The 10,431-nt window shown below is 34.6% G+C and overlaps 1 protein-coding gene across 1 annotated transcript in view; it reads right to left on the bottom strand.

The window, feature by feature from the left end:
• Positions 1-253: 253 nt before the first annotated feature.
• Positions 254-10,431, bottom strand: part of LOC149089432 (cGMP-dependent 3',5'-cyclic phosphodiesterase-like) — a 33,325-nt gene continuing 23,147 nt past the window's right edge. Inside the window, exons 16-25 of the mRNA XM_089240342.1 lie at positions 9,353-9,472; positions 9,038-9,108; positions 7,985-8,110; positions 7,209-7,296; positions 5,184-5,231; positions 3,418-3,492; positions 2,179-2,278; positions 1,748-1,860; positions 1,498-1,643; positions 254-1,007 (exon numbers count right to left, since the gene is read on the bottom strand). Of these exons, the coding sequence (XP_089096468.1) occupies positions 833-1,007; positions 1,498-1,643; positions 1,748-1,860; positions 2,179-2,278; positions 3,418-3,492; positions 5,184-5,231; positions 7,209-7,296; positions 7,985-8,110; positions 9,038-9,108; positions 9,353-9,472 (1,062 nt within the window). The 3' untranslated portion in view covers positions 254-832. The remainder of the gene's footprint in view (positions 1,008-1,497; positions 1,644-1,747; positions 1,861-2,178; positions 2,279-3,417; positions 3,493-5,183; positions 5,232-7,208; positions 7,297-7,984; positions 8,111-9,037; positions 9,109-9,352; positions 9,473-10,431) is intronic.

Raw genomic sequence — 10,431 nt, 5'->3', positions numbered from 1 at the left:
ATAATATATACTCAATTATTTACTGATGTGCTTTTTTGAAATGTTCCAACAAAGTATTAATTTACATTAATTAATGAAAATTATCAAACGTTATACTTCTAGAGTAGGGGTTCTTAACCTTTTATATTCCATTCTGCAGACCCTTTGTGCCAATAAGACCAATGCCAACAACCCTTTTACAGAATAATATTCACCACGAGATACTTAAAAAAAATAAAAACATAAGTTCACTGTTTTATCCTTCCAAACTCACAGACCCCCCCCCCCCCCCAACCTTTCCAAGGACCCCTGGATAAGAACCACTGTTCTAGGGAACATTGAGACAACAAAAGATGATGTAAAAAAGTGAAGCAGAGATGCTCTTGGAGCCATTATTGGTACTACCAAAGAAAATAAGAGAATGATATACACTTGAGTATGTACAAGTATTTGAAATATTGAACCACTCATGTATAGTAGGAATCTGGACAATGTACAATGCAGCTCTCAATGAAGGGCACCCAAGTTCCATTGACCCAAGGAGATTTGAGGAATTTTCTCCATTTCTTTGCCTTTCAGGTTTTTTTTTTCTCATACATTGACAGGTAGCTTTTACACATTTTCCAAAATGAATATGATTGTATATCTTCACATAATGACTTATTGCAATATTTCTCTCATAATAGTATTGAAATTACATGATTCACACGGGTCTACTATCACCATTCATATTTGCACATATCTGGCAAAATCTTGGAGAATTTCACCTTGGATAATTGGAACTCTGTCGAAATTGTACAAATATTTTGTTTTATTTTCCTGCAATGACTTGACAAACCCAACTCATCAAATACTACCATGTAGTCAAGGCAGCATCGTCTACTCGCTTGTCATCAAGAAAGTCCAGGGGATCCATTTCGGAAGTGAAATGTTTCTGATAAACCATATCTACTTTCTCCCATTGTAAGCTATGCTCTGCAATTGTGTCTACGATGTCTTTCATCTGAGGAAAAAACCCTGATAGCAACCTGTTGAAATTGAAAATAATAAGTCAAATTCATAGAATGAATTATTTCAAATTTCCAATGTAATCATTAATTTCTCAAGTTTGAATAAGGGGTCGTTCAAGTATTATGTCAGCAAATTTTTAGCCATTTGTGACCCCATCTGTGACATAATCACAGATCACTTGTATGATGTGTGACACAGGTCCAGAGCACTTAAGTGACCCACGACACATATCCAGATCACTTGGATCCACGAAACATTTAGAAATCAATAAAGTGGCTCTGTAGGGGACTTATCAATAGGGAGAATGTTACTCCAGATAACTAACAAGCCCACTAACAAGTTTTACTCGTTTTTGGTGCACTGAGTAGAATGCCATTAAGAATACTTCATATTTTTATAAAGGGTTGGTTGATGACGTAAAAATCATCCAAACATATCTCCCCCCTCCATCGATGCTGACGTAATACTTGAATGATCCCTAATTCTAGATGGGTTCAGATAACTCACTTGAAAAGAGGTAGAACTACTTGCTGAAGAAAACCAATTTGTAACTTGGGAACATGAGCCGTTTTCCTGTCCATCATTTCACAAGGTTTCACTCCCATCGCTCTTTCCAAATCACCTTGCTTGAAAAACTCCCTGAATATCATTTTCTAAAGAGAACATAAAATTTTATACATGAAATATTCATAAGCTTTCCTCTCTTTATGCGGTTTTTTTAATATTATCCGCATAGACATGAAAAAACATTACTTACAGCTATTTCTTTTGTATTAGCCCAGTCTTTTGTTTGATCTGATAAATCACAACATGTGACGAGTAAGCATAGCAACAGTTCGTGGTGCTTTGGATTGGAATAATCGTATCCATCTAAAAACAACAGAAATTCATTCATTCAAGTATAATAAAAAAACAATATACTTGACTTGATTATGAAAAAAAAAAAAATCATGAATTGAGATTATGTCGTGCTCTATGCTTAAAATGCACTTGGCAGAATAAGTCAGCACATAATTCAGCTGAACTTGGTCTATGAAATTTTTGTATTTTCTACACACAAATATTTGTTGCTGTTTAACAAGGTAAGACAGTTAATATGCTCATTTGGTAAATAGTTTATTCTACTGTGCGTATCATATAACCAAAGCATCTATAAGCAGAAGTCATATATGTAAAAATTCCCATTACCTTCTAACATCTGCTTCAAGTCCTTCAATATCCGAAAATGATGAGCTAAATCTGTTGCCAGGATTATGGTTCGTATGAGATCAAGACATTTCGTGTACTCCTATAAAGAGGGAACATGATCATTAAAAACCAAAGAATTAAAATAAAAGCCCTCTTAACAGACACCCTCAGATGCAGCCACCCACTCTTTTACACGCAAATAATAGTTTCCCAGTGTAATAAAAAAGTATGGTTTTAAAACCCCTGATGAACGGTCACTCTTCTTTTATAAACAAATATTTTTGTCCCACCGGTGTCCGCAAGAGAGGTTTTATTTGCATATAACTCTGATGGTTTCAAAAATTAATACAGTGAAACCTCTCTACAACGATACTCAATATAATGATAAATCGACAACAATATTTTTTTTCAAGTGTTATTTTGAAATGTACTCAAACATTAAACTCTACTACCTCTCAGGGATAGAAATAATCCCTCTACAAAGATATTTTTCTTTGGTTTGCAGAGTATCATTATATCAAGGTTTCACTCTACTCGAATGCAAAACAGAGATCATTAATGCATTAAAAAAACTGATCAAGAATGTCACTAAAAATCAAGGTAAATGCAATTTTTGATATGACGGTCAGAACAAATGTGACAAACTTCATCCTCGTATGTTTTCCTCTTCTTAAAATTATTGCTTTATTGCTTTTTTTTAGGTAAAGCCTCTGGCCTTGTGCATTGCCACAGAGAGCAACAGGCCTACAACGATAGGCCTGTTGCATAATTCATTCTATTACACTTCAGTCATAGTGAGAAAAGTTAATGGCAGCACTACACATAACAAGAAACAAAACTTCACGTCAGATTCACAACACATACACACACATTCCAACATGTACTAATTCATTAGAAGTTCTGCAGAGGAATATGAATAGGGTGCATGTGTGGTCTAGTAATAGTAGTAGCCTTATGTATTTAATATTTAGCATCCTGGATCTCAATCTGGTTTTATAATGTTATAACTGCTCTACAAAAAAATAAATGAACATGAATAGTGGTTTATATTACACATATGGGATAAGGTTCAGAAACCTGATAATAGTTGCACAAACAAACACCCTGTTATTTTTAAGTTTTTGGGAAAACATAACTTGTAAGAACTAACTTGAGGAAATAAAAAAACATTAGATCAATTTCTGGCATTAAAAGTAAAATTGTTAGTGTAACAAAAAAGAAAAATTATTATAAACTCACAGTTTCAGACAAATTCTCCAATATATTACAATCTGTCATGTGGAGAATGGCAACAGCTTGTGCGAAATGATGGCGCTAAAATTAGAGTTGGAATAAAACAAATAACTGGATCTTATAAATTAATTTAACAGAGGAAAAATATTAGTTAAAACTTGATTAAAAGGTTGTATCAGCTTTTTTCTTAGCTGAATCAGCAATTATAAAAGAGATTTGTTTTTAAACAAGTGTAATAAAAAAAGAGCATGGGTAATGAGACTTCTCAGTAGAAATGTAAAATATGTGTTTTTTAAAAGATAAAATATTTGTCTATGATGATAACAAGCAAATATACCCATTTAATCAATGTGATGCTCTTCTTTACCCTTTTCATACAATTTAATATGATATACTGGACAAAATATTTGTAGAGATAATGATACTGCAATGCAAAGTTTACTGTTTTATATTCTGTGTAAGAGAAAATATTAAAAAATATTAAATTAAAAAAAAATTAAATATTTCTTTCCACTGAAGAAAAACAAGGAAATGTTAAAGCTTCGTTAAATCTTTGCCATAATGATAGTACATAATCATCTCATTTTGACCATCAATGTGTTTTACATCTGTGTAATATGAACTGCTTCCCCTTCATGCCAGTCTCCACTATGGATACAAAGTACAGATGACAAGAAGGACAATCAAAACTTTTCCGGTAATAAGGGCAGATGCTCCCCAAAAAATTTCAGAAATCTCAAGACATTAAATTTTTACAAATTTACTTTTTTGATAACTCATAAATTTTGTCTTATTATTAAAATACAGTTGATGACGCTTATTATAATTGCAGATAATGTTATCATTAAAGCATTATTATCACTTTTGCAAAGAAAGCAACAGACCAGTATCATAACATGGGAAAAAAATTGTTTATATTTATCAGGACCTCGGATAATGTTAAAATTTTTTTTCTTTCCGAATTTTTTTTTTTGGCAGATTTTGAAGCCAAGGTTTAACCAAACTAATTTTTTTCTTTGTAAATTATTATTATCATGTTGCAAGACTATGTAAGATGCTAGGAGGGGTGTTCTCCTTCACCCCTTCCCCATCGACAAATATTTCTATACTTCATGTCGTATAATTGGTTCATAATATTTACTGCAATCCATATATGTGGGGAGCTGCTTTTGCAATGGCCTTCCTAGAATAAAAGCCAATGTATGAAACAAAGGCACTTTCTTGATTAGTTTCTTTCAGTTGACTACATTCAAAATTTTTTTGAAGGGAATGTAAGGAATATACTGTACATTATAGAAGGTATCATGATTTGTAATATGTATTAGACAGTTCCATTCTAAAGGCTCACAATAGCTGAATAAAAAAAAAAAATCAGCATTTTAGCTTAAAAGCAAAAAGAAAAGTCCTGTTCTTCAACAAAATGTTTTAAAAATGGAACTATTCAACATTTTGCATTTTATTATGTGAAAATAAAAACAATTGTCTCATTTACCATACATCCTGTTCAACTGAATGGGATGTATGGTCACCATATTGTAAGCAGAACTTTTTTTAGCTATAGTAATCATTTGGTTATTTTCACCAAAAACCCTGAGTCCCGATGTGATTGCATGAATTGATGTTGACTGTATATGATTACACGGAAAAAAAATATTTTTTTGAATGCCTATGGCTCAAATGCAAGATAAAAATCATTTAAATAAATAAAAATTAAAGTAATGAAAATCTTATAGATACACACTTACAAAAATTGTAAAAGCACAAAACATTACCTCAAGAACAGAACCTTCAGAACTGTATAAAGCAGCTAAAATTGATTTCTAGGAAAATAAGAAAAAAAAATGAATACAATTGAATCCTGTTTTAATGAATACCGTTATAGCAAAAATCTTGTTTTAATGAACACTTTTTATAACCCCCAGATACGTTTACATAGGAACAATGCAAAACCTAGAAATCTTAGAACAACATGAAGTATATCAGCATAATACAAATACAGTCAGATCTCATTATAACGATCTCCAAGAGACTGGAGAAATCACTTTGTTGTAATGAAAAAAAACTTCATTAAAATCTCTTGTAGTTCATTACAACAGGATTTAACTTTATTTGTATTAGGCTGATATACTTCATGTTGTTTGCTTTATAATTTCTTAGCTTATATTAAAATTAAATTTGTCATTAAAAATACAGATGATTACAATTTTAATATTTTTTTATCATAACAAATAAAACATGTCAAACTGCATCATGAGTATTTCATATCATCTCACTTGTGCCAGGAAGATGAATGTGCAAATGTTTTTTCCACTCTTCTTTTTATCACCTGGTTTTATCCCTTATTTTGCTATCTAAGTTTTGCTAGAAACGTGAATGAGTATCCCTATTGAAACACGTTACAAAACATTGTAAGAAAATTATCTCCATAGAGTAACATGGGTAGAGTAAACACTCAAATGTCATTTCCCAATTTTTTTGTTTTTTCCACAAGAACTTGCACATTCATATTTTTGGCATATAGGAGATGGTATACACTGAAGAGTCAAAAAAACTGGTAAACCTGCCTAATATCGTGTAGGGCCCCCGCGAGTCCGCAGAAGTGCCGCAACACGACGTGGCATGGACTCGACTAATGTCTGAAGTAGTGCTGGAGGTAATTGACACCATGAATCCTGCAGGGCTGTCCATAAACCCGTAGGAGTAAGAGGGGGCGGAGATCTCTTCTGAACAGCACGTTTCAAGGCATCCCAGACATGTTCAATAATGTTCATGTCTGGGGATTTAGGTGGCCAGCGGAAGTGTCTAAAGTCAGAAGAGTGTTCCTGGGGCCACTTTATAGCAATTCTGGACGTGTGGGGTATCGCATTGTCCTGCTGAAATTGTCCAAGTCCGTCGGAATGCACAATGGACATGAATGGGTGCAGGTGATCAGACAGGATGCTTACGTACCTGTCACCTGTCAGAGTCGTATCTAGACGTATCAGGGGTCCCATATCACGCCAACTGCACACGCCCCATATCATCACAGAGCCTCCACCACCTTGAACAGTCCCCTGTTGACATGTAGGGTCCATGGATTCATGAGGTTGTCTCCATACCCGTACATGTCCATCAGCTCGAAGCAATTGGAACCGAGACTCGTCAGACCAGGCAACGTGTTTCCAGTCCTCAACAGTCCAATGTCGGTGTTGTCGGGCCCAGGCGAGGCGTAAAGCTTTGTGTCGTGCAGTCATCAAGGGTACACGAGTGGGCCTTCGGCTGCGAAAGCCCATATCGATGATGTTTCGTTGAATGGTTCGCACGCTGACACTTGTTGATGGCCCAGCATTGAAATCTGCAGCAATTTGCGGATGGGTTGCACGTCTGTCACGTTTAATGATTCTCGTCAGTCGTCGTTGGTCCCGTTCTTGCATGATCTTTTTCTGGCCGCAGTGATGTGGTAGATTTAATTTTTTACCGGATTCCCGATATTCACGGTACACTCGTGAAATGGTCGTACGTGAAAATCCAAATTTCATCGCTACCTTGGAGATGCCATGTCCCATCTCTCGTGCGCCGACTATAGCACCACGTTCAAACTCACTTAAATCTCCATAACCTGCCGTGGTAGCAGCAGTAACCGATCTAACAACTTTGCCAGACACTTGTTGTGTTATAAAGGCGTTGCTGACCGCAGCGCCGTACTTTGATTGGTTCCATATCTCTTTATTTGCATACGCATGCCTGTACCAGTTTTTTTGGCTCTTCAGTTTATATGTGATTCATGTAAACAAAAGATAATAGCAAAACATTCTCACACAAGCAACTTGAAAGGAGCTGGTTGTTCCTCTATGATCCAAATCATGGCATAAGCAAGCTATTAATAATGACAGTCCTTCTAAATGGCTGAAAAATATATACATAGAAATTCAAGGAGCATCAGTGTCACAAACCCTTGAATATCATTACAATTGGAAATTATTTACATTTAAAGTATTGAATTATTATTAAATTTCTAACATGGAAAAAAATGAAAAAATCCGAGACTCAAAAAGCATGTTAAACATGTTGCAGGCAAGAATAACGTCACAACTCAAAAATTCATGAATTTGAGTTGATGTTATTCTTGCGGTTGTGTGATGTGTTTAATGCATTAACCTCTCTTCCCCACTATTTCAGACAGGTCTGGGTTTGAATGTAGCTGGGACCACTACTATTGTACTTTTTACCACACAAAATCTGGTCATATTGTCATGCAGCAATTTACTACCAATCGCGTTGGGTCGGAAATGAAGGTGGCATCTATTGGTGGTCGCCTCAGGTTTTATAGGGAAATAACTTATCTATATTCTTCCCTGGAATTAAACCCACTGTCCTGGTAGTAGCCTTCATGGTGATGACAAACATCTTATAACTGCACCAATCCTAATCGGACACAAATGCCAGGACTGGAGTGGGAGATTCACAGTTCAGAATTTCTAACAGTAGATGCCAGTCCAATTAGTCCTCATGCATTAAAATGACTGTGGTGCAATAACAACAATTGAATGACCCCTATATATCCTACAGTTTGTACTCAAATCACATATATTACCTTAGATAATTTCCCATAAGTTTGAGATTCTTAAGAAGCAAATAAGCAAAGTGAGCAACAGCAAAACCATGTTTCCAGTTGTGATATGGAGGCTCATTGTATCCTTGTTTGACTGTGATTACAAACCTAAAAAATACATGGAAATAACTTTTCCTTTCTTTTCTCTTCTCAGAATAAATTGCAAATGAAAGTATTATTAAATAAAAATAATAATAAAAATCCATTTTCAGTAGTTTCATGTAAATGTAATATCCAACCACTAAATGGATGAGAATTGTTACATGTGAATACCTATCTGTGGAGAAGTTTGCCTCATTACAAACAATAAAGAAGGAACCAACAATAAAATGTGAATAACAAGGAAAAACCACAAATTTCTTAACATGTTCAAACTCATTATATGGGTGTCATTTTCAGAGGAAAGACTAACATGATGATTAGGGGATCCTACATGGGTTGGTCACCTTATTCCACTAGAAAATCATGTCTGTGGAGTTGGACACTGTGGTCAGAATGAAGCTGAATGCCTGTAACATAATTCTGAAGCAATGTTTCTGATTGGAAAACAATGTTCTTACATGCAGATATTCAGCTTCATTCTGACTTTAATGTACATCAAGAAATTTATTGTTTTCCTTGTTATTTGCCTTGGTTTTTTCTTCACTGTGGTACCCTGGAACTCTGGTATCATTTAAACTTAATTCAGACAATGCTATCTCTTCTAAGAAAATGAAAAGGGTAAATTTCTTATTTGGCTTCAAATTCTGAGTTGTGTGCACTGTTTGGAACAAATGCTAACATTATCTGAATATTATTAATCATAAAATATTATCTGATTTTAGATGGTATTTAATACAATGGAGACTTAACCCATTAAAGATGACTGAGTTTTAGAAAGAAAAACACTGAGTGGAACCACTCCCACAATTTATTGGCAAAGAAAAAAAAATTAAAATTTTGAATGGCAAATTTTCTTACCAACCCCCATCAATGGATTACTACACAGTAAGCAAATTATATCATGTAATTTCTAAAATTATCAGTTTTACTCACCTTGTTAATACTTTCTTGTTGATTTTCCACATATGCAACATCCCTAAATCTTCAAACATAGATATCGCTGCCTGGTGATGATAATAAATGTCTACAGTGAGAAATTGCATAAAATGTTTCATTCAAACAAACACAAAAAAAATTAAGTTGAATTTCTCATGGGAATGATCTTTTATCTTCAGAAATTAGTCAATTTTAAGAGATGTTTCACAATACAATGTACAATGTCACACTTCACTCAAACTAAAGTTATTTTACTCGAAAGCCATATCTATAGTCAAATATTAATAACCTTGAAACATTTTTTTCTGTTACCTGAGCAGCTTCTGTAGCACTCAGTAGCCTTGGAATGAACATAAAGTTGCTAAAATTATCTTCAAGAGCAGGTGACATGGAAACTTTGGCGATCAATTGCAGAACTTCTTCTTCAGAGACCTAAAACAAAAACAGTATACTCAAATATTAACAATGCAAAGTTCTTAAATGGTAAGAAAATGTAATATTTTCTGGAAAAAAAGTAGTTACATACAAAATGATCAAAATAATATCTATGGGGGTTATGTACGATTGAGTAGTGGTAGTACAGTAGAACACAAATTATCCTAGCATCTCGGTCAACGGAACACCTTTTCAACCTGACTCATTTTCAGTTTTCTATAGTCAATGAGGCTCTGATGCTCAACACAGTTATTATTTTCTTGGAACTTGAATCCTTTCATCTCCCAACTCGATAGCTTCATTCTATTGTACAATAACTCACTTCCAAACAATCGTACATACTGTACCTGTGAGCTATCGATGTAAGCAATGGCAGATCCGGGTACAGTGTATGTAGTTATAAACGATTGACAAGCAAACAAACCTGTGAATAGGAGCAGATTTATCTATCTTTTTTTCTTGTCTACGAATTCATCTTAATCCTGTGGGTGTGCTTTAACGAAAGGGAGGCGAGGGTCTTCTTGACAACAAAACAGTTCTTACCACGGTTTTGTCGGGTGGAGGGGGGAGTATCTTTCACAGCTTGCTTAAAAACAGATATTTTTCACTCTTTCTTCTCTTGTTTTAAACATAGAAAAAAAAGTGGGACTTGTGAAAAGATTGAAAGCAGGTGATGGTGGAAACTTGCAGATAAATATGGACTAGGTGCAGCAACCATCAGTGATTTAAAAAAAATGTCAATAAAATAGGAAATTTTGCAGCCAGTTTGAAAACAGCAGATAGACTAAAGTCTCGAGTCTCGCGAAGTTTTAGGAAGTTATGCCCGTATTTTCATGGTTTTAATGCAACCACTGAAGACGATCAAAATCTTCCAGATTCAAAAGAATGCTTAGATATACTTCAGGAACTCCCTGCATTCCAGTCCTGGAATGAAGAGGATGTGTCTCAGTGGTAGA

This window comes from Pholcus phalangioides, unplaced genomic scaffold (assembly GCF_987345545.1).
Source record: "Pholcus phalangioides strain wild (caught in Gottingen) unplaced genomic scaffold, Ppha-v1.0 ptg000002l_1, whole genome shotgun sequence".
Taxonomy (NCBI): domain Eukaryota; kingdom Metazoa; phylum Arthropoda; class Arachnida; order Araneae; family Pholcidae; genus Pholcus; species Pholcus phalangioides.
This window is presented reverse-complemented; position numbering and strand designations above follow the sequence as displayed.